The 24888-nt window shown below is 46.7% G+C and overlaps 2 protein-coding genes across 4 annotated transcripts in view; one reads left to right on the top strand and one right to left on the bottom strand.

The window, feature by feature from the left end:
- CEBPZOS (CEBPZ opposite strand) overlaps positions 1 to 20401 on the bottom strand; it is a 49707-nt gene extending 29306 nt beyond the window's left edge. The window contains exon 1 of the mRNA XM_033950493.1: positions 19607 to 20401. The gene's annotated coding sequence lies outside the window, so the exon portion shown is untranslated. The remainder of the gene's footprint in view (positions 1 to 19606) is intronic.
- The window catches only part of CEP295 (centrosomal protein 295), a 161685-nt gene that overhangs the window by 11201 nt on the left and 125596 nt on the right, over positions 1 to 24888 (top strand). For all 3 annotated transcript variants that reach the window (XM_033950484.1, XM_033950485.1, XM_033950483.1), the window contains 3 exons: positions 680 to 880; positions 2723 to 2847; positions 19401 to 19491. In XM_033950484.1, coding sequence (XP_033806375.1) covers positions 680 to 880; positions 2723 to 2847; positions 19401 to 19491 — 417 coding nt within the window. The remainder of the gene's footprint in view (positions 1 to 679; positions 881 to 2722; positions 2848 to 19400; positions 19492 to 24888) is intronic.

The following is a 24888-nucleotide window of genomic DNA, read 5'->3' on the forward strand; positions in this document are numbered from 1 at the left end:
CCAATGTTTGGCTCATCAGGGGAACAAACAATGCGTCCTTGTATAATTTGTTATCACATCTTTATATATTTGTAATTTTATGTTTTATTAGTGTACTTGTGTCCCCCTGAAGAAGGCAATTGGTATTGCTGAAACTCGGATCCTTGTTGTGACTTATACAATATGTATGACTCTTTAATGCATGACTGGAATTGATAACCACTAAGCCACGATGGTCTTTAAAGTTGTAACTGCTGTTCTGTTCAGATCACCCACAGATCTTGAACATACCAATGGGGAATTTTATCATGTTGCTTCTCACAGAGCCCCCTAAGTTGTTATGAATATGTGCATAGAAAAGGTGAAATGCAGCATCAACTTTTAAGTGCTTCTTTCTTCTGTTGGTTCTATCATCCACCTAGAATGCTATGATAGGCAGAACACACATTTAAATAAATATAAATCACTATCAGTTTTGAGCAATCGCATTGCGGTGTGTTATGGATCTGGTGCTTTTTAACAAAGCAACTAACTACAAGAGAATTTTTTAGGACTCCAATCATTTATGAAAAGTTCAAGAAATTTGGAATTTTATTCTATATATGTTTTTGAGATATTGGGGAGAATTAAGGTAGAATTTACTTGAATAATATAGTTCAGCTAAATTATTATTGTGGAAATTGATGCTGTTATTTTACAGGTTAGGGAGCAGGAGAGATTCATTGCCTTGCAAATTCGGCAGGATGTAAAGCAACGGAGGGATGAACAGCTGCAGCAGTTAGCAGAAGACTTGAAGGCTGAGTGGCAGAAAGCTCAAGCTGAGAAGCTCGGGGCTTTGGAAAGACTTTACCAAACAGCTTTGAATGCTGTGGGTGAGGGACACCAACAGGCCAAGGAAAATGTGAGCATTTACAAAAGTCTTTTAAACTTTAGATCCATACATGTTAAATCCATTGCCAAACTGGGCTCATTCATGTTATAGTATAATAAAATTATTTGTTGCCCCCCCCCAACTTTCCTGCTGCTAGAAGCTCCTTGCCTGGATACAAGCACTAATTAGCCTGGCACCCAAAATCTTTCCAGCCCTGTATGTAGGTTTTGCTTCCTTTTGAAGATATGGTATAACTAGAATAACACAGTGTTGAAAGCAAGTATGAGTCTCTGTTGCAACATGCTAAATGAACATCTAATCCTTCAAAAAATGTCCATTTTGGGCTGGCTCAGTGTAAGTGTAGCACAAACTCAACTCAGTGCTACAGAGGTAGCATTTGCTGTCCCTGGAGAGATGGAAGGACCTCAGCCATCACTCAATGACACAATCTAGTGGGGTCTGCAGGAGCCAGGAATTTCTGAGGGAGCTATAGTCTTTGGTCCCTGAATGACGACTGTTGTTATCAATGATTTAATTTGTTTTAAATTATGTATCTTTGTTGGAATCTGCCTAGAAACGTTGATAGAGTGGAATATAATTTATTTATTTACAGTGGTACCTTGGATTACGAGCATAATCCGTTCCAGGAGCATGCTCATAATCCAAAATGCTCGTTTATCAAAGCGAGTTTCCCCATAGGAAATAATGGAAACTTGCTTTGATAGGTGGAACTCAGAATTCAGGACAAACCCACCCAACTTGGGTTTTAAGCTGTCCACAGTGAATATACATGAGAGACTTTACCCTATTGTATGCAAACCTTTCAGATTTGTATTTTATTGTGGATAATCTGAAAGGCAGACTGGGTGAGGGGAGGGAGAGAGGTTTGAGGAACCACTGCTAGAGGATCAGGTTCTGGTTCTGATTTTGGCTGGACGTCCAAAGTAACGGGACGAATCTCCTGGAGCCAAAAAATAATATAATCCTGGAAGCCAGGTGATTGTCCAGTGAGTGTCAATAGGGGCAAAACTGTAACACTTCCCCCCTCTTAGGCCTCTCACCTTCCCCCTTTACACCTAACTCTTTAATCTCTCCACTGTAGTTCCTCTCTCATCCTTCTTCCTGTAAACCGTGCCGAGCTCCGCATTCATGGAGATGGTGCGGTATATAAACCCAAGGTTTAGTTTAGTTTATTTTATTTTCCAAAGGGGGTATAAGATGTGCCTAAAATTGGCAATTGCTATTGTTATTGAAACATGACGGCAGATAAAGACCAAATGGCCCATCTAGTCTGCCCATCCGCAGTAACCATTATCTCTTTCACTGTCTCTGAGAGATCCCACGTTCCTATCCCAGGCCCTCTTGAATTCAGACATAGGGTGGGGGAGAGTGCTATCTCTACTTTCATTCTTGATTATGTATAAAAAGTTTCAAGTTTTATTAATGCTTGATAAATCACTTATTTAGTTTCCTAAGCGATGTACAATTCAAATTAAAAGGTGGACAGCAAATACAATAACATAAATTAAAACTTACTAAGTGAAACAAGACATGAACCGGGGAGGGTAGGAGGAGAAAGTTACAATTTCTTTGCCAGAGTTGAAAAACGTAAAAAGGGAAGGTAACATGAGGGAGGGTAAAATATGAAGTAGTATGCCAGATAATTAGGAATTCTAGATCGGAAAATCATAGATTAAACGCATCTCTGAAGAGGTAAGTTTTTTCAAATTTTTTTTAAATGAAACGAGGTACACTGTGTTCAAGCTAATCTAATCAATATACTAAAGACAGTGGAGTTCAGAAACTGGTAGTAGCTTATCATGTTATGTTGCTTTTCTGTAGATGTATACATATTCTTTTTGTCTTGCAAAGGAGCCAGATTTGAAAGCTACAGCAAATCAAGTGGCTATGAGGAAGCAAAAAGCAGAGAAGAGACATAGAATAGCCCTGAAAGAATTGAAACAGCAAAAAGAGAGAGAACTTAGAGAGCAATCCAGGTATGCCGTCATAATATTGAAATGCCAGAGAAGTGCTTTAGTCATTTTGTATCAGTTTCTTTACTGACAATCAGGGTTTGATATACTGAGTGTCATGATGGCTAGATATGTGGTTCATGGCACAACGGCATGTGCTGCCATGCAGACCCTGGAGTAGCAGGCTATTTGCGGTCAGACGCCATTGCCGCTTTCGATGAGAATGAGCTGCGCAGGTGCAAGAACTCTCCTTTTTTTGGGGGGAATGAGTCTTCTGTGAGTGAGAGGCAAAGGGGGAGACCGATGAAGACAACAGGATGGGTCTAAAAAGAAAGGGGGGGGCACCTGTGTTTTGGAAGACTTAAAGAGAGGCGGAGGGAAACTGAACCATGGTAATAGGTGACAAAACAGAGCACCGTGAGTCTGACTTAGTAAGTTGTTAAAGTGAATTACCGTATTTTCACGCATATAACGCGCGCGTTATACGCGTTTTTACCTACCGCGCATACCCCTCGCGCGTTATATGCGTGAGCGCGGTATACGAAAGTTTTAAAACATAGTTCCCACCCCGCCCGACGCCCGATTCACCCCCCCAGCAGGACCACTCGCACCCCCACCCCGAACGACCACTCGCACGCGCTCCCACCCGCACCCGCATCCACGATCGGAGCAAGAGGGAGCCCAAGCCCTCTTGCCCGGCCGACTCCCCGACGTCCGATACATCCCCCCCCCCCCGGCAGGACCACTCGCACCCCCACCCCGAAGGACCGCCGACTTCCCGACAATATCGGGCCAGAAGGGAGCCCAAACCCTCCTGGCCACGGCGACCCCCTAACCCCACCCCGCACTACATTACGGGCAGGAGGGATCCCAGGCCCTCCTGCCCTCGACGCAAACCCCCCTCCCCCCCAACGACCGTCCCCCCCCCAAGAACCTCCGACCGCCCCCCCAGCCGACCCGCGACCCCCCTGGCCGACCCCCACGACCCCCCCACCCCCCTTCCCCGTACCTTTGGAAGTTGGCCGGACAGACGGGAGCCAAACCCGCCTGTCCGGCAGGCAGCCAACGAAGGAATGAGGCCGGATTGGCCCATCCGTCCTAAAGCTCCGCCTACTGGTGGGGCCTAAGGCGCGTGGGCCAATCAGAATAGGCCCTGGAGCCTTAGGTCCCACCTGGGGGCGCGGCCTGAGGCACATGGTCGGGTTGGGCCCATGTGCCTCAGGCCGCGCCCCCAGGTGGGACCTAAGGCTCCAGGGCCTATTCTGATTGGCCCACGCGCCTTAGGCCCCACCAGTAGGCGGAGCTTTAGGACGGATGGGCCAATCCGGCCTCATTCCTTCGTTGGCTGCCTGCCGGACAGGCGGGTTTGGCTCCCGTCTGTCCGGCCAACTACCAAAGGTACGGGGAAGGGGGGTGGGGGGGTCGTGGGGGGTGGCCAGGAGGGTCGCGGGTCGGCTGGGGGGGCGGTCGGAGGTTCTTGGGGGGGGCGGTCGTTGGGGGGGAGGGGGGTTTGCGTCGAGGGCAGGAGGGCCTGGGATCCCTCCTGCCCGTAATGTAGTGCGGGGTGGGGTTAGGGGGTCGCCGTGGCCAGGAGGGTTTGGGCTCCCTTCTGGCCCAACTACCAAAGGTACGGGGAAGGGGGGTGGGGGCGTCGTGGGGGTCGCCAGGGGGGTCGCGGGTCGGCTGGGGGGGCGGTCGGAGGTTCTTGGGGGGGGCGGTCGTTGGGGGGGAGGGGGGTTTGTGTCGAGGGCAGGAGGGCCTGGGATCCCTCCTGCCCGTAATGTAGTGCGGGGTGGGGGTAGGGGGTCGCCGTGGCCAGCAGGGTTTGGGCTCCCTCCTGGCCCGATATTGTCGGGGAGTCGGCGGTCCTTCGGGGTGGGGGTGCAAATGGTAATGCCGGGGGGGGATGAATCGGACGTCGGGGGGGGGTGAACGGAGAGTCGGGACAGCGCACGGAGAGGCGGGGCAGTGCACGGAAGTCAGGGGGGTGAACGGAGAGTCGGGACAGTGCACGGAAAGTCAGGGCAGTGCACGGAAGTCAGGGGGGGTGAACGGAGAGTCGGGACAGCGCACGGAAAGTCAGGGCAGTGCATGGAAGTCAGGGGGGGGTGAACGGAGAGTCGGGACAGCGCACGGAGAGGCGGGGCAGTGCACGGAAGTCAGGGGGGGGTGAACGGAGAGTCGGGACAGCGCACGGAGAGGCGGGGCAGTGCACGGAAGTCAGGGGGGGTGAACGGAGAGTCGGGACAGCGCACGGAAAGTCAGGGCAGTGCACGGAAGTCAGGGGGGGGTGAACGGAGAGTCGGGACAGCGCACGGAGAGGCGGGGCAGTGCACGGAAGTCAGGGGGGTGAACGGAGAGTCGGGCAGCATGCGCGGTATAATCGTGAGCGCGTTATACCAAAGTTTTTGTGCTTATCATCGTGATTTCTGCGCGCTATACACGTGTGCGCGTTTTATACGGGTGCGTGTTATTTGCGTGAAAATACGGTAGGTCGATGTATTATCCCAGGACAAGCAGGCATGATATTCTCACATGTGGGTGACGTCATCTACGGAGCCCCGATGCGGAAGCATTTTCAAGCAAACTTGATTGAAGATTTAAGTTTGCTCTGCTGCTCCACGCATGCGTGCCTTCCTGCTCCACTAGGGGGTGCATCCCCTCGTGGTCTCCAGTTCAAAATTTTCCGCGAGCCTAGAAGACGTGTTTTTCAGGCTCTGCCCCAACTGCCTTCTAGCACCGCGATTTTTTTCTTGTTTTTTCACGATTAAGTCGCTGTGCGCGAATTCCTTACCTTTTTACTTGATTCCTGCTTCGTTTTCAACGACCCGGAGGCTTCCGGGTCCCCGTGGCCGCGTGGCTAATCGAGCCGCGGCTACTTTCGATTTAATGTCCCGGCCTTTGACCGGCTTTAAAAAGTGCACCCGGTGCGAGCGGCTTCTTTCTCTCACAGACCCGCATCGCCGGTGCATCCTTTGTCTGGGGGCGACTCATCCAACCGACTCCTGCCCCCAGTGCGCTATTTTCCAAAACCGGGCCCTCCGCCGAAGAAAAGCCCGCATGGCGGATCTCTTCACCCCGGACCAACCCCCCACTTCGGCCTCGAGGTCGGCCCTGGCCTCGGCCCCGGCCTTGACCTCGGCCCCGGAAACCTCGGCATCGCCTCGAGACTCGACCCCGAAGCCCTCGGGACAACAGAAAGCCTCGGCTCCGGGTAAGTCCCCTCTTCCCTCTTCAGGTTCTGTAACAGCGAAGAAGCCAGCCTCGGGGACAACGGCGACGCATGGCGGAAGCCCCATGCTTACAGCCCCGTCTAAGCCCTCCAAGCCTTCGGGCCGTGCCTCCACCACACGGGAATACTCTGATACGAGGTCGCCCCCGGTGGAGCGCACAGAGGCAGGGGACATGCCTTCGATGCTGTCCGTGCCCGTCTTCCAGGACCTACTCCGAGCGATGATCACGTCGGAGCTGTCCGCTGCAATGGCCCAGTTTCAATCGGCCTCGACCTCGAATGTGCCAGACCAACCTGAGCCTCACACCGAACAACCTCGAGGAAAGGTGCGCAATCCTCGCCGCATCCCATCCTCCTCGGACTCCTCGCCGAGACGCCCGAGACGTTCCCCCTCTGCGCACCGCCGAGGGGCAAAACGTCGGGCTAGAACGACAGAAACCTCGAACCGCCGTACCTCCAAGAAGGCCCGAGGTTCACCAACCCTACGAGGCCGTTCTCCCACACCTCGTACAGGACCACTAAGGGTGGCTGAGTTATCACTCTCCAACCCGCGTATCCTCCGAACTCCCCCCCGGACGCATTCTCCGAGGGAGTCCGGATCGAGGTCACCAACTCGACATCGATCGGTACCCCTAACCCCGGCATCGTCTCCGAGGGACTCCTCGAGACGCCGAAGATCGACAACCCCGGAACACTCTCACAGTGCTTCCCCAACCTCGGAGCATGGATCAGAGCATGAACCTCGATACTCGAGGGAAGCCTCCTTATCCTTCTCCACCCGGCGAAGGTCTCGTTCCCTGACCCCGCACGGGGCTCCGGGGACATCTCGCCCATCCTTCACTCGCTTTGTCCAAGACATGGGTCACGCATTGGACTTAGATCTCCAGTCCGACTCCAGATACTCTAAGGAGTACCTGGCGGAGCTGGATATGCCATCACTGCCCAGAGAGTCCCTTCGCTTACCACCTAACCCGGTACTCCAACAGGCCTTCTTCAGGAACCTGGAGACCCCCTACATGGTCACGGCCGTACCCTCCAAAATGGAGGCCAAGTACCGCACAGTACCTTATCCGGGATTCGAGCAACCACAGCTCTCCCACCAATCGCTGCTAGTGGAATCCTCCTTGAAAAAGGCTCACCCGTCCCGGGTCTCAGCAGCGGTACCCCCAGGCCGGGAAGGCCGAACCCTGGACATGTTCGGCAGGAGACTATACCAAAACGCAATGATGGCCTCTAGGGTGCAAAGCTACACTTTCACCTTCACATCATACCTCAAACACCTCATTGGACTATTGAGAGCCTTTGAGACTGACCTACCGGCCTCCCGGCAGGAAACGTTCGGCCTGCTTTTAGAGTCCCTCTCCAACCTGCGCCTTCATCTATTCCACGCGGCCTACGATGGCTTCGAACTCTCCTCCAGAGAAGCAGCCTTCGCTATCGCCATGCGCCGACTAGCTTGGCTGCGCCTGGTCGACATGGACCCCAACTTACAGGACCGGTTAGCTAACCTCCCCTGCGTGGGAAAAGAATTGTTCGATGACACTATCGAGGCGGCGACAAAACGCCTCTCCGAGCATGAACGCTCATTTGCCTCCCTTGTCCGGCAAAAGCCCAAACCGCCAGCGCCCAGGCCATACAGGGCCCCTCCGCGCCGCTACCCACAAAAGTCCACCCCTGCTTTCTCGCGGCCCCCACCCAGACGTCCGCAAGCCCATCACAGGGCCATGCCCAAGTCCCAACCGCCCGCGACCACCAAACCATCCCCGTCCTTTTGACGGGACACGCGGAAGGGGGCGGGCCCCCTCCGCCATAGTCCCAGGCCGCCTTCCCATCGGAGGTCGACTCAAAGCCTTTTACCCTCGCTGGGAACAACTCACGACGGACGCATGGGTCCTTGGCGTGATCTCATCAGGGTACTCTCTCAACTTTCGGGCCATTCCCCCGGACAACCCCCCAAGGAATTGCCCTCCCAACAGGACTCAGCTACCTCTACTCCTCTCCGAAGCTCGAGACCTGCTTCGCCTGAGAGCAGTGGAGAAGGTCCCCCCCGACCAACGGGGGAAGGGCTTCTACTCCCGTTACTTTCTGGTACCGAAAAAAACGGGAGACCTACGCCCAATACTAGACTTGAGACGCCTCAACAAATTCCTGGTACGGGAAAAGTTTCGGATGCTCTCACTACCAACACTCTACCCCCTGATCGACGAGGGCGACTGGCTCTGCTCCCTCGATCTCAAGGAGGCGTACACACATGTCCCAGTGCACCCCGCTCACCGCAAGTTTTTGCGTTTCCAAGTAGGGGACTGGCACCTACAATACCGAGTCCTCCCCTTCGGACTAGCATCATCACCTCGGGTCTTCACCAAGTGCCTCGTGGTGGTAGCAGCAACCTTACGCTCCCAGGGCCTCCAGGTATTCCCCTACCTGGACGACTGGCTAATCAAAGCCCCGTCCAAAGAAGGGGCTATCTCAGCGACCCAACAGACTATTACCTACCTACAAAGTCTGGGGTTCGAAATAAACTTCCCAAAATCTCAACTACGCCCCTCACAATCCCTACAGTTCATCGGGGCCACGCTGGACACGGTTCGCCTCCGTTCCTTCCTCCCCCCTCCGCGCCTGGAGGCGTTAGTAAGTCTGAGCCGAAGGATCTCTCGGCTGACCTCAGTATCAGCCCGACAGATGATGATCCTCCTGGGCCACATGGCCTCCACCGTCCATGTCACACCCTTCGCCCGCCTCCATCTGAGAATCCCTCAATGGACCCTGGCGTCTCAATGGCGTCAAGACCGGGACCCGATCGACCGCTCCGTGACAGTGACTCCTTCATTGCAACGATCGCTCCGCTGGTGGGCCGACTCTTCAAATCTTTCCAAAGGTTTGCTCTTCCTCACCCCACCCCACAGCAAGGTACTCACCACGGACTCGTCGGAGTACGCTTGGGGAGCCCATCTGGACGGCTTGCGCACCCAAGGAATGTGGTCAGCACAAGACCGCCGCTGCCACATCAACGTGCTAGAACTTCGGGCCATCTACCTCGCAGCAGTAGCCTTCCAACATCTGCTCCGCGACCGAGTGGTTCTCATCCGAACCGACAATCAAGTAGCGATGTACTACGTAAACAAACAAGGGGGCACAGGGTCTTGGCCCCTTTGCCGGGAAGCCCTGCGCCTCTGGAAATGGGCAATCTCCAACAACACCTTCCTTCGGGCGGTGTACATACAAGGAGAACAAAACTGCCTGGCGGACAGACTCAGCCGCCTCCTCCAGCCACACGAGTGGTCACTACACTCTCAGGCCCTACGAGGAGTGTTCGAACGGTGGGGGACGCATCAAATAGACCTGTTCGCGTCCCCTCACAATCACAAGCTGCCTCTCTTCTGCTCCCGGATATACTCCCCGGACCGGCTCGAGGCCGACGCCTTCCTCCTCGATTGGGAGGGAAGGTTCCTGTACGCGTTCCCGCCGTTCCCTCTGATACTGCGGACGCTTGTCCACCTGAAAACAGTACAAGCCACCCTGATCCTGATTGCCCCTCGCTGGCCACGCCAGCCGTGGTTTTCCCTTCTACTTCAACTCAGTGTCAGAGATCCACTGCCTCTGCCTCTGTTTCCCTCTCTACTGTCACAGGGTCAGGGTTCACTGTTACATCCCAATCTTCAATCTCTTCATCTGAATGCTTGGTTTCTCTCCCCCTGACTGCTCTCCCCGTGTCTCAATCAGTCAAGGAGATATTGGAGGCCTCCAGAAAAACCTCGACGAGAACCTGCTACTCCCAAAAGTGGACCAGATTCTCAACCTGGTGCTCCTCCCACAGCCAGGACCCGGTGTCGGTCCCCGTCCCCCTGGTCCTTGACTATCTACTTCAACTATCTCATTCCGGCCTAAAGACCAACTCCATTCGAGTACACCTCAGTGCGATTGCGGCCTTTCATCAGCCCCTGGAAGGGAAAGCCCTCTCGCTCCATCCCTTAGTCACTCGCTTCATGAAGGGCCTGCTGAACGTCCACCCCCCTCTCAAACCTCCCCCGGTGGTTTGGGACCTTAACGTGGTTCTGGCTCAACTAATGAAACCCCCATTTGAGCCCCTAGACAAATGCCATCCAAAATTCCTCACTTGGAAGGTAATTTTCCTACTTGCACTCACGTCCGCACGGCGGGTTAGTGAGCTACAAGCCCTGGTAGCGGACCCACCCTTCACGGTATTCCATCACGACAAGGTGGTACTCCGCACCCATCCAAAGTTCCTACCTAAAGTAGTGTCTGATTTCCATCTCAATCAGTCCATTGTCTTACCTGTGTTTTTTCCCAAGCCCCACTCTCACCCCGGAGAAGTGGCGCTCCACACTCTTGACTGCAAAAGAGCGTTGGCCTTTTACCTCCAACGCACTCAGCCACACCGGAAAGTCCCACAACTGTTTTTGTCCTTCGACCCAAACCGGTTAGGCCACCCAGTTTCCAAACGCACCTTGTCCAACTGGTTGGCCGATTGCATCTCCTTTTGCTACGCTCAGGCTGGTCTCGCGCTGCATGGTCGAGTAACGGGACACAAAGTCCGAGCGATGGCAGCCTCCGTAGCCTTCCTCAGGTCAACACCTATTGAGGAAATCTGCAAGGCTGCCACATGGTCTTCGGTTCATACCTTCACCTCCCACTACTGTCTGGACTCCCTGTCCAGAAGCGATGGCCGGTTCGGCCAATCGGTGTTGCGAAATCTATTTGCTTAAATTGCCAACTTCCCTCCATCCCTCTTCAGTAAGCTTGGAGGTCACCCACATGTGAGAATATCATGCCTGCTTGTCCTGGGATAAAGCACAGTTACTTACCGTAACAGGTGTTATCCAGGGACAGCAGGCATATATTCTCACAACCCACCCACCTCCCCGAGGTTGGCTTCTTGGCTAGTTAAGTGAACTGGAGACCACGAGGGGATGCACCCCCTAGTGGAGCAGGAAGGCACGCATGCGTGGAGCAGCAGAGCAAACTTAAATCTTCAATCAAGTTTGCTTGAAAATGCTTCCGCATCGGGGCTCCGTAGATGACGTCACCCACATGTGAGAATATATGCCTGCTGTCCCTGGATAACACCTGTTACGGTAAGTAACTGTGCTTTTTAAACAACCTCTCCCTCCCTTACTTTCCTTCTGTTCCATGTACGTTAATTTGAATTTGTCCAATATTTTTTTAAATATCTGATAAAGTATTGTTTTTATTTACTTATTTTAATTGTTTTCTATAATTTTTTATAATGTACATGTATTTTTATAGACAGTATATCAAAAATAAAGACACTTGAAACTAAAGAAGCTGCTGCAGAACTTTGAGAGGAAACTCAATGTTGAAGTGACAGTTGGATTGGATTTATTGCATTTGATGTAAACCGCTTAATACCTATGTTCAAGCTGTATACAATACTAATTCTGTTAAGTCCCTTCCAGATACTATACACTAGGTGTTCAATCCCAACCCTTTCAAACTTTTCTGAGCATATGCTCCACCCCTTTAGCCTGAGAGTTGGTAAACAAATCCAGTTTCACTTTCTGCAAGCAGTCCGTGCAGAAGTCTTTTGCAGTTCTTTCCGATCTGCCAAAGCTATATCTACGCTTTTATCATCTGAATTCTGATATTTGGCATGTTTGAATAGCTTGAGGGTAGATTCCGCCGTGGCGCATCCAGTGTACAGCCCTTCCTAGTGATGGGGAAGTGAGGTTTCAGGACTCTCATGATCGGAGGGTGGATGTTATGTTGCAAACTATTTTTTTCTAGCATCCTCAGGTAGCCGAGTGGCGGTGGCCACTTCCTTTATAGCGCGTGTCTGTCATTCTGGCCTGTGCAATGCGTCCTCTGTGGAGGTGCATGCCTATCCTCTGCTGGTGCTGGTTGGTGTGGCTGTGGTGCAAGGTGCCCTTTTATGATCTTATTCAAGTTCTTCTTACATTCTCTGCTGGTACAGTGTCTGAGCACTGAGCTCCTTGGATCTGTCTTTGGATGAGGATGCTGCCTCGAGGATCACCTTCAGCAGCCGCCTTTTTAAGGATCAGATTCTTGTTGGTATAGGTCTGGCTGATCTCTACTCAGGTGTTGCGAACACCACCCTACATTGCTTCCTGTAATCCAGTTTTGCTGGACGTCGGGAGGGGATCATCATTATCTTCGCTCCTCCCGCAGGGGTCGTTGGGGATATTCAGGTTTTTTCCTCCTAAAAACATTCCCAGGGCTATGCCCACATTGCCACGGGTCCCATTCCAGGCATCCTCAGATTCCTGGGCAGTGGCTCCGCCTCACAAAAAAAGGGAGAAGAAAGCCCCGATGTCGCCAGGGATCAGGCATGGCTTCCTCCCTCGCAGGCTGTCTTCTACATGTTTGTCTAGACTCGACTTTCATCGGACACTGGTTAGTCCTCCTTTGCCCACCTCCGGCTTGTTTTCTGGACTGCAGCAAGTTGACCGCAGCAGAGTCCAAGGTCTGTGATATTCTGCAACATCTCTTAGTCTTTGGGATGCTGGAACTTGTTCCAGACCACAAATGAGAGCTTAGGAGGATACTTTTGATACTTCCTTGTGCCAGAAAAGCTCAGAGGATTGGAGACATATTCTGGATCTACAATCGGTCACCCACTTCTTACGAATTCCCCTTTTCTGAATGGACAACTGAGTACACGGTGCTAGCTGTCTCCAGGGGAATTTCTAATGTCCTTGGATCTCAGAGGTTTTCCTCCATATTTCCATTTGCCCAGAGCATCGCAGATTTTTGCGTTTCCATGTTCCGCAACAGCATTTCCAGTTCGCTGCTCTGCCTCTTGGGCCTCGCTACAACTCCCGTACTTTCGTCAAAGTGCTTGTGGTTGAGGCGGCTTTCCGCCTGCAAGGGGTCTAAGTCTATCCTTCCGGGGACAGCGGGTGATCTGAGCTCTGTCTCGTTGGGCACGAAGATACGGTGGGGATGGTAATATCTCTGCTGCAGGCGTTGGCGAGTTCAGGAAGAGATGCTTTGCGTCCTCCCAGTCCTTAGATTTTCTGGGGCTTCTCTTCGTCTCCAGACAGGGTCATGTGTTCCTTCTCAGGGACAGTGGACATAACCTATGTCAACAGATCAGAATTCTCTTGGACTGTCTGGTTCACTTGGCCTGGTTTTGTCTGCAGGTTCTGGGGTCTCGGGCAGCCTTCTTGGAGGCAATCCCCTGGGTCAGAGCACCCATGCGCTCTTGATGGGAGTGTCTCCTGTCTTGGTGATCTCCGCTGAGTTTCCCCCTTCAGATGCTGCTCCCCTGGTTAGAGCTAGCTAGCATTGATTTTGAGCTGGTGGCTTCAAGGGGTGGATCTCGGCCAGGGTTGCTTCTTCGGTTTTCCGAGTGGATGAGTCTTATGACAGCCACAGCCTGGTGGGTTGAGGGCTCACTGTGGGGCTTGCTCCATTCAGGGGCAGTGGATTCCTAGTCCACAACATTGGTTGACCAATCATCTGGCGTTTCGGCAGAAAGACCAGCAGTGCAAGGTTCCTTGATGCCACAGCGGTGGCATATGTATATCACAATGGAGCTCTAGTGTTCTCGCTCTCTCTCTCTTGGGCCAGAAAGATCAGTGGCGTTCCACTGGGCGGAAGCGCATCTTCTGTCTTTCTTGGCAGCCCATGGGGCTAGAGTCGACAATGTTCCAGCAGTCTTCCTTGGCTGACAGTTTCTGGTCTCAGGAACATGGTCCCTCTTGCAGGAGGTGTTCCGTCTGATCTTAGAAGAGCTGGGGTTTGCCCCACAGGATGTTGTTGGCTTTGGCAATGATCTCGAAGTCCAGGCACCTTTTCGGTCGACCACCAGTGAGGAAGCTAGGCCAGGATGCCTTGGTTTGGCCCTGGCTGGCTCACGAGTGCCTGTATGATCTTCTCCTCCATGGCCTCTGGTTGGTAGGTTGTGAGGCCCCTTTTGAACCACTATAGGATGAATTTTTTCTGGACCTAACGATCAAGGCAGTTTTTCTGGTCTCCATTGTCTCAGCATAGTGTATTTTGGAGCTTTATGCTCTTTTGTGCAGGAAATCCCTTTCTCCATATTACGGACACAGGTGTTTTTCCTCCATACTGTAACTTCCTTCTTGTCTTCCATGTCAACCAGGAGGTTAGGTTTCCCGTTTTTCATCCAACAGGTTCAGAGCGCAAATTGGATGTCTAGAGGGTCTTGCTCCATTATTTGGAGAGGACTAATGAGTTCAGGCTGTCTGATTACCTGTTTGTTCTAACTGCTGCGCCTCACCTTGGTAAACCGGTGTCCAAGTTCTCGATTGCTTGATGGATTCGAATGGCCATTTCCGTTTCTTACATCACCCGTGGGACGCAGCTGCTGATTTTGCTTACAGGACTTTTGTTGAAGTGTGGCTGCGTTGGTGGAATCTTGCGTGATTCATCTTTTTGAACTTTGCAGGGCGGTGGTGTCAGCGGTGTGTTCTGATGCCGTTTTTCAGGATCTTGGGTTTGAGGGCAGACTCTTCTGTCCCTCCCTAGCTAACATGGCTTTGGTATGAGTGCTCACTGCACACTGCAGGTTAGTACTACATTGTTCCTTAATGTTTTTCTGAGTTGCCTTTGTGCCTGTTATCACTTGTTAATATTTTGCAGAGCAAACTAGTTCATGAATTAACTTCTGTTGATGGAGATTCCCCCTGTACCCCCTTGTCATGGATTTGTTCAGGTATGTTGCTTGGTTTTGAGACTTAACTGGATTTGTTTACCAGTTCTCAGGCTAAGGGGGTGAAGCATCTGCTCAGAAAAATTGTGGATTTTTGCAGTACCTGGATTGCGGGCTGGGATTGAACACCTAGTATATGGAATCCTCCAGTGACTAACAGAAGATTATTGAATCTTCCAGTATAGGCATTGAGCTACTCTCACTGTTCCAAAAGGGCTCACAATCTAATTAAGCATACAAGAGAAGACATCACTAACATTATGGAACTATATAATAAGAGGGAGGAAAAGAATGTACCCCATGGAAAGTAAAGAACATTGAAGGCAAAGGGAAAAATAAAAACCCCTCACGATCCAAGAAAATTAGTATTATAGTTACATTATAAGGAAAGACAGAATAGTTAAACTAGCAATCTAAATTTATAAATATCAATAACACTTATCTAGCCACTTTTCATGTTTGATGGTGAGATGGCAAGATCTCTAGGCTGCTGGTTCCTAAATCTAAAGAAAATTTATGGGTCATTATTTTTGTGGCTCTAAAAGTAAGATTTGGAAAGTATCAAAGTCCAAATTTATCCTACTGTTTTAAAGCAGACATAATTTAAATGGAATGTCTGGTTTTCATATATTCAGATTCTGTCCTGTAACTTTCCCCTTTTGGGGGCTATGATTCAGTAGTGCAATTTTATTTTCAAAAATATATTATAATTTGGAATTGCAAGAAGAGGCACACATGGAAAAAAAAAAGAGCAGAGCTGTGAAATGCACTTGATTGCTTTCATTAGCATTCTAACCGCCATCACTTTTGAATAATGGCTTTTTCCTACTGAAATGTTTCCTTAGTACAGAATTAATGTGTTGTACTGCCGGCATGAAGAATTTTGTTATTTTTTTTTAGTGGCAGCACCTTGTATGTGATAAAACTTAATTGTGTGTTGTATGAGTCGAGTGAGACTGAAAAGGGAATGTGTTTTTCAAAGTGCACATTTTCAGGCGCTCCAATTAACAGTTAAGAAGATAGTGCCCTCTTCTGCTATTGAAGATTGCATATGAAGTGTTGCTGTAGGCCTACCTTCAAGTTACTTTGCATGTCTGCTATATCACAGTATGTGGACATCTTGGGGTGCCATCTAGCTAGCTTCTGTATTTTATTTTACAAAATTACGGGCTCTTAACTTCAGCTTACAAGCCAAACCTAAGCTTTTTTTTCTCTCAGAAATGTGGGCATTTGTTAGACCACTAGTGTGGCAGGGGCTCCCTTTTTAAAATTTTCTTCCTATTTTGTTTGTTTTGATTATTGGCACGAGGGGGTGCTGAAAAGTTCTTAGCCCAACCAAGAAGGGAGTGACGTGGATCCATGAACCTTGCAAGTTATTCAACATATTCACCCCTAAGTTCAACACACTTGGCGCATCGAGTCTGAAGTTTCTGTAGCCCAGGGGTGCCCACACTTTTTTGGCTTGCGAGCTACTTTTAAAATGACCAAGTCAAAATGATCTACCAACAATAAAATTTTTAAAAACACAAAGCACACTGTACACAGAGAAGTGTCCGTTATGAGAATTTATATCTGCTGTCTATATTTTGCACTATGGCCCCCTTTTACTAATCCGTGATAGTGGTTTTTAGTGCAGGGAGCCTATGAGCGTTGGGAGCTGCGAGGGGCATTCAGCGTAGCTCCCTGCACTAAAAACTGCTATCGCGGTTTAGTAAAAGGGGAGGGGGTATATTTGTCTATTTTTGTATAGTTGTTACTGAGGTGACATTGCATATTTTAAAGTCATCTGCCTTGACCTCTGGAAAAAAAAACCCAAATACAAATGATAATTAACAATTTTGATCACTAAATTGAAAATAAAATCATTTTTCCTACCTTTTTGTCTGGTGATTTCAGAGTCTCTGGTTGCACTTCCTTCTTCTGTAAAGCCAATATTTCTTTCTGCCTTTCTTTCTCTCCCCCCTGCCTGCCTGTCTTTCTTTCTCTCTCCCCTGTCCCCCCCCCAAGCAATCGCACCGATTTCTCCACTTCCCCAATTCTTTCCTTCCCCCTCCCCCCCCCAAAGCCACCATGCCAAGTTCTCCCTGCTGCTTCCCCAAGCCAGGCTTGGCGCGTACAAGCGCCAGGCCCACAAGACTTCACCTCTGACATCAATTCTAATGCCGGGGAGGAAGTTCCAGGCAGCAATTGACTGGTCCAGAACTTCCTCTCTGACGTCAGAATTGACATCGGAGGTGAAGTCTTGTGAGTCCGGCACTTGTACGCGCCAGACCTGGCTCGGGGAAGCAGCAGGGAGAAAAAGATTGCAAAGGCATCGACCATTTGGACACCCCTGCTGTAGCCCTTCCAAGAAATACTCTGATGTCTGGTCACTGAAATACTGCTCTGCTGCCTCCTTTAATTGGCTCAGCAAGTTACAGTAGTATTCTGCATTAACTTTTTGGCCCTTGGAAGATAGTCATTACAACACCTTCCTGATCCCAAAACACACTGACCATGACCTTTCCTGCTGACTTTTGGGTCTTGAATTTCCTTGGCCTTGGAAACCCTGAATGCTGCCATTGTATGGACTGTTGTTTTGTCCCTGGATCATAGTGGTGTAAGTATGTTTCATCAATGGTAACTAGTTGTTCCAAAACGTTGGCACCAGCTTGCTGAAAATGCTTCAAAATCAACTTAGAAGTGTCCACTCCACGTTGTTTCTCATCAGCATTCAAACATTGGCCATCCACTTGGCTGAAAGCTTCTGCATACTCAGCAGCTCGTGGATTATATACCTACCCTGGACATCTATAGTGTCTCACCAATTGCTCTAGTTGATATTCACCAATCTGACAAAATCAGGTCATGAACATGGTCAAACATTTCAGGAGTTGACACTTTGAGGCCTCCCAGACCTTGTTGCATCTTCAGTCTCAAAATCTCCACACTGAACGTTTGCATACCTTCACTGTGGAGTATGATGGGCATTTGTCACTCAATCATACATTCATGGATTTTCTTTGGAGTTTTCTTTTGCAGGAATAGGAACTCCATGACAGCCAGAGTTCCACACTTGAAAATTCCAGATTTTTCGTTGACATGGTTCATTCAGTGATCTAAAACAATGTCAAAACATAAAATTATGATTCTGCAAATCAGCACTTTGCAAATTAAATAACACTTTTCAGCTACAGTGGCAAAATAATGCTCAGAATTTTAGGAAGTTGGTTGGACTGAGAACTTTTCAGCACCCCCTCGTTGTAAGATATTTGCTATCACTATTTTGTAGGTTTCTTTTGTTTTTATAGCACTAATAATCATGAAAAAGTTACCCTCAATTTCATTATTCTTATGCCTGAATACGAGGGTCATTTCATAAATAATGCACACTTATTTTTTTTAGTTACATGTTTATTTTATTTTATTTTTTCAAGTATTTCTTTACAATCCTTCAATATAGGCTCCCTGCTTTTCAATGACCGAGTCCCAACGTCTGGGAAGCTTCATTATTCCATCCAAGACAACATTTTAGTTCAGTTGCCGAATGGCTGGGATACCGGTGGAAAAAAGCTCTTCCAGAGATGCAAAACGATGTCCATGCATAGGTTGTTTCAACTTTGGGAAAAGGTCGAAGTCTGGTAGACTCGTATCTGGGTAGGGAGCTTGAGGTAACACCTCCCAGCCATATTCGTGTAGTTTTTCAATGACATTCCCTATGTGCGGGCGAGCGTTGTCATGAAGAATGAGGGGCCATGCTTAAATTATCGATATGATAATATCGATAATATCGATAATATGCTGGGGCATACTGAGAGATTCAAGTTAATTTGGGGCCCATTGACATCTTTTGTGGATTCATTATAGTTGTCTTTTTCTTTATTTCTGTTGGTATAATACACCCCCCCAGGGGGAGGGAGGGCGGGAGGGGGGTATTTCTTTTGTATGGTTCTATTCCCTTATGAAAATGTTGGTTGGGTGGGGGGGGTTACTGTTGTATGGATACAGATTGATTATAAGTGCATATATGATTACTATTATTTGTATAGATATTATATTGCATTTTTGTTAGCTTTGAAAACTCAATAAAGATTTATAAAAAAAAAATTAAAAAAAATGAGGGCAATCCAAGAGCAACTGAGGTCAGGTTTTGTGCATTTTTCTGCACATTTTTTTGCAAAAAAATCATGATAATACACTACTGTGACACTTCTTCCACATGGAACTTTGTCTGTAATGATGATGTCTTCATGATCATAAGCAAAAATCATCATTTGTTTGACTTTTGATTGAGCTCGTCGAAATTTTTTTGGCTGTGGGGAAAATGGAGCTCTCCACTTGTTATTGAAAAACTACACAAATACGGCTGGGAGGTGTTATGCTCCCTACAGTCCAGACATGAGTCCACCAGACTTCGACCTTTTTCCAAAGTTGAAACAGCTATGCTTGGACATCATTTTGCAATTCTGGAAGAGCTTTTTTCCGCAGGTACCCGAACCATTCGGCAACTGAACAAAAACGGTGTCTTGGATGGAATAATAAAGCTTCCCAAAATTTAGGACTCAGTCATTGCAAAGCAGGGAAGGATTGTAAAGAAATACTTGAAAAAAAATAAAACATGCAAATTAAAAAAAAAAAAATAGTGTGTATTATTTATGAAATGACCCTCTTGCTTATTCTTTCTCCCAGACATATAAAAGCACGCCAACAAGCTCTGCAAGCAGAAAAAGAACGAGCAGCAAAAATTGCGAGTCTGCCCCCTCCTCTAGATCCTTTTCTGGTAAGTAATACATGCAGATATACAGTATATTTGAAAAACTGAAAGGGAAACCAAGATGGAATCACCCATTTAACTGTGTTGAGTGTTCTTTCTGTTTTTAAGTCTTAAACATTACCTTAGTGCAGTGATTCTCAACCAGTGTGTCTGGACACTCTGGTTTGTCTTTGAGAGTCTTGTAGTCCCCTTTAACTGGTCTCTCTTTCTGCTTCTCCGTTTTTCATTCCATGGCTCATCCCTCTCTCCTGTATTGTTCAATATTGTTTGGGTAAAGCATTAGCTGGTCTCAATATATTCTGCTATATATATATGCAGACAACTTTAGTATTCTAACTTTTTCTAATAAGGATTCAGATTGGAATGTATTAAAATCTGTTCTTAATAATGTGGAGAATTTAGTTACATCTCTTAAATTGAAGATAAATATAGATACAACCAAATTTCTTGGGTTCACAGGATTTGGCTAGATTTGATCTTTTGTCATTTATGGTTCAAAGCAATTATACATTTCATATGCGAACTAGAGTTTTAGGTATGCAATTAGATAATTTGCTGACAATGAAGTATTAGGTCAAATTAGTAAGAAATCATTTGGGCTATTTAGAAAATTATGAGCTGTTTAAAAATATTTTGATAAATCAGTTTTGGTTTACTCACTCATCTTATCCTAGATGGACTATTGTATTATCCCAGGACAAGCAGGCAGCATATTCTTGACTGATGGGTGACGGCACTGCCTGCTGTCCCTGGATAATACCTGTTACGGTAAGTAACTGTGCTATATAGTCTATCTAGGTTGTACTAAAAGGTTATTGAGGAGATTACAAATGGAGCATAACACTGCAGTTAGGGTGATCTATGCTATTTCTAAATATATAAGAACAGCCTCAAAGAAAGCAAACAGAATGCTGGGCATCATCAAAAAGGGTATCACAACCAGGACGAAGGAAGTCATCATGCCGCTGTATCGTGCAATGGTGTGCCCGCACCTGGAGTGCTGTGTTCAATACTGCTCGCCGTACCTCAAGAAGGACATGGCGGTACTAGAGGGAGTGCAGAGGAGGGCGACTAAACTGATAAAAGGTATGGAAAATTTTTCATACGCTGACAGGTTAAAAATGCTGGGGCTTTTCTCCCTGGAGAAGAGGAGACTTAGAGGGGACATGATAGAAACCTTCAAAATCCTAAAGGGCATAGAGAAAGTGAATAAGGACAGGTTCTTCAAACTGTGGGGAGCCACAAACACTAGGGGTCACTCGGAGAAATTGAAAGGGGACAGGTTTAGAACAAATGCTAGGAAGTTCTTTTTTACCCAGAGGGTGGTGGACACATGGAACGCGCTTCCGGAGGATGTGATAGGCCAGAACTCTGTACAGGGGTTCAAGGAGGGCTTGGATAGGTTCCTGGAGGATAAGGGGATAGAGGGGTACAGATAGAACTTGAGGTAGGTTATAGAAGTGGTCAGAAACCACTTCACAGGTCGCGGACCTGATGGGCCACCGCGGGAGCGGACCGCTGGGCGAGATGGACCTCTGGTCTGACCCAGTGGAGGCAACTTCTTATGTTCTTATAAGAATAGCCTTACTGGGTCAGACCATTCTCAAGGTGGCCAATCTTCATACGAGAGGAATTACTTCCACTTTATCATTTTGGTCGCTCTTCTTTGAACCTTTTCTAGCGCCACTATATCTTTCTTGAGTTATTTTCAAATTACATTGGTTGCATTGTATTCAAGCTTTGTGTTATGATAAAATTATGTATGGTCAGGTGCCACAGTATTTCATGGAATTCATTATTTTTTTTTTAGTGAGTAGGCCAGGCCATGTTTCGTGGAAACAATTTTATTTGAAATTTCTGACTTTGAAGGCAATCAAGTTATTTACTCATTGGAATGCTTTATTTTATTTTTTTTACCAGACCCCTTTAATTTGGAATGAACTTCCTATTTTAATTAGATCAGAGGGTTGTTAACACAGTTTGGGGAAAACTTCTTAAAACAAGATCATGAGGGGCATAGAGAGGGTGGATAGGGACAGATTCTTCAGACTGAAGGGGACAACAGGTATGAGGGGGCACTCGGAGAAACTGAAGGGAGATAGGTTCAAAACAAATGCAAGGAAGTTTTTTTTCACCCAGAGGGTCGTGGACACTTGGAATGCGCTGCCGGAGGAAGTGGTCGGGCAGAGGACGGTACAGGGATTCAAACAGGGATTGGACGGATTCCTGAGGGACAAAGGGATCGTGGGATACTGAGAGAAGTATCCAGGAAATAAGTATAGAAACCCGACCAGGTCGTGCATGTGCAAAACCGGAGGGTTAGGACTTCGATGGGAAGATAGGACTTCAATGGGAAACCAGGGTGGCAAGGGGGCCCCTTCTGGTGATTCAGACAGGTGACCTGTTTGGGCCGCCGCGGGAGCGGACTGCTGGGCATGATGGACCTATGGTCTGACCCGGCGGAGGCACTGCTTATGTTCTTATATGTTCTTATGAATATTGATGCTATATTTTCTTTGTAATTGTACATCTGTCATTATGTTCTGTTTTAAGTTTTTTTTATTGATTTTTACATATAACAACAAGTGTCATAAATTGTCATACAATTATTTTAACAATACACTTGATATATCTATAATGTATTTTATATAAAACATATCTTATATTATCTTTATTACAATTATATATATCAATAAATTATAATGATTTTATCAATTATTATTTAATTATTAATCCTTTTCCCTCCCTTCATTTTGTTATTGTCACATAAGAATAATATTTATTATGTTAGATCATTTATAATTTACGACAAAGAGAATAAAAACCTTACCCCCTCCCACCCTCTCTCCTTTAACCATTATCTTAATATGGGAAAAATGAAAATTAGTTGTTACAATATTCTGTTAATGGTCCCCAAATCCTTTTGAACTTATCTATATATCCTTTTTGTGTTGCAAATGTGCGCTCCATCTTATATATATGGCAAACTGAGTTCCACCAAAAATTATAGTTTAATCTGTCACAATTTTTCCAGTTATGTGTAATTTGTTGAACTGCTACTCCAGTTAATATAAATAAAAGTTTATTGTTATTTGACGAAATTTGACTCCGAGCTCTCATTGCAGTACCAAACAAAATCGTATCATATGTCAAGGCTACCGGATTTTCTAACATCCTATTAATTTGAGGCCAAATTGATTTCCAAAATATTAATATGAATGGATAATAAAATAAAAGATGATCTAATGTCCCTGCTTCTAGATGACAATGCCAGCATCTATTAGACTTAGAGCTATCAATTCTATGTAAACGTGTAGGGGTCCATAAAGCTCTATGTAAAATAAAAAACCAAGTTTGTCTCATAGAAGCTGACAATGTACATCTTAACCTCCAAGACCAAAGTCGTGGCCATTGAGATGCATTAATTTGATGCTTAATCTCAATGCTCCAAATATCTCTAAGACCATTTTTTTTCTTTTTATGTACGAATCCAGATATCAATTTATACCACAATGGTGACCCATGGAATCTATCTGGAAACATAAGAATTCCATACTATGATAGTTATTAAGGTTTTTCCATTCAGGGAACCCTACCTGGATGGCCTGCTTCAATTGCATCCATCTAAAATATTGTGATTTATTTAAACCAAATTTATTTTGCAATTGTGAAAACTCAAGCAGTTTACCTTTATTCATTACATCTTCTAAAATCCGAATTCCAGCTATCATCCAATGTTTCCAGATAATTTTAAAACCGCCAACTTTGATCTTTGGATTTAGCCATATTGTTTGAGTCATTGATTTAGTTATTGGAATAGGAGTTAGGTTACTTATGTACCTTATAGTTTTCCAAGTATCAACAAATATTTTGTGTTCCTTATATAACCTTGGCATTTGAATACTGATAACATGACTTAGACGTAAAGGAAACATTAGTCTCCATTCTAACCAAAACCAATCTGGTATATTTTCAATGGGCTCTGGGAGGATCCAATACATACCTTGACGCATAATATAGGCTTGATGGTACCTATAAAAATTTGGAAAATTTACCCCTCCCTCCGCAATTGGTCTTTGTAAAGATACTAGAGCAATTCTGGGGGGTTTTCCAAGCCAAATAAATTTTGTTAAAATCTTATCCAATTTTTTATAAAAAGACCCCTGAAAAAAAATTGGTATCATACCCATTTGGTAACAAACTATTGGTAAGATCATCATTTTTACAGTTTGCACTCTCCCCCACCAAGATATGCACAAAGGGTTCCATTGCTCACACATTTCTGACACTTTTTGTAGTAAATTTTTTTCATTAATTTTCATAGTCTCATCCACAGTTTTAGTAATCCAAATTCCTAAATATTTTAAACCTTCCTCTTGCCAGATAAAAGAAAATGAGTTAAATAGACTTTTTGTACAATGTACATTGAGTGGAAGCACTTCTGATTTATTCCAGTTTATTTTATATCCTGAAAATTTTCCAAATTTTTCAATCAATTCAAGCAAGTGTGGAATGGTTGTTTCCGGATTTCTCAAATAAAGTAAAATATCATCCGCATATGCTGATAATTTATATTCTCTATCCGAGTGTGGAATACCTTGTATCTCCTTTACCTGTTCTATAGCTAATAACAAGGGTTCCAACACGATATCAAAGAGCAAAGGAGATAGTGGACATCCTTGTCTAACCCCCCTCTGTAGAATGAACCGTTCTGAAAAATTATTATTAATATATAATCTAGCAGCAGGGGAGTTATACAATGCTTTTATTATTTGTATAAATCCGGATCCTATACCAAACCATTCCATTGCCTGATACATGAAGGTCCATTCCACTCTATCAAAAGCTTTTTCAGCATCTAATGAAATAGAAAATGCTGGGTCATTAATAGATTTTGTTAAATATAACATGTGATGTGCCAATCTAGTATTGTGAGATGAGTGTCTTTGAGCTACGAAACCTGTTTGATGCATATCTATAATGAAAGGGAGAGCTTTAGCCAATCTTAGTGCTAATGCCTTAGTTAAAATTTTTCCATCTACATTTATTAAAGAAATAGGTCTATAATTTGAAACCAAAGTGGGATCTTTATTTAGCTTAGGTAAAACTATTGTTATTGATTCAGCCATAGTACCTGTAATACAACCTTTATTTAGTTGTGTCTGATATACCGTATTTTCGCGGATATAACGCGCACCCGTGTAAAACGCGCACACGGGTATAGCGCGCAGAAATCACGATGATATGTACAAAAACTTTTGTATACCGCGCTCACGGGTATACCGCGCATGATGCCCGACGCTCCTTTCGCCCGCCCTAACTTTCCGTGCGCTGTCCCGACTCTCCGTTCACCCCCCCTGACTTCCGTGCACTGCCCTGACTTTCCGTGCGCTGTCCCGACTC

Source organism: Geotrypetes seraphini, chromosome 6, assembly GCF_902459505.1.
Source record: "Geotrypetes seraphini chromosome 6, aGeoSer1.1, whole genome shotgun sequence".
Classification (NCBI taxonomy): Eukaryota; Metazoa; Chordata; class Amphibia; order Gymnophiona; family Dermophiidae; genus Geotrypetes; species Geotrypetes seraphini.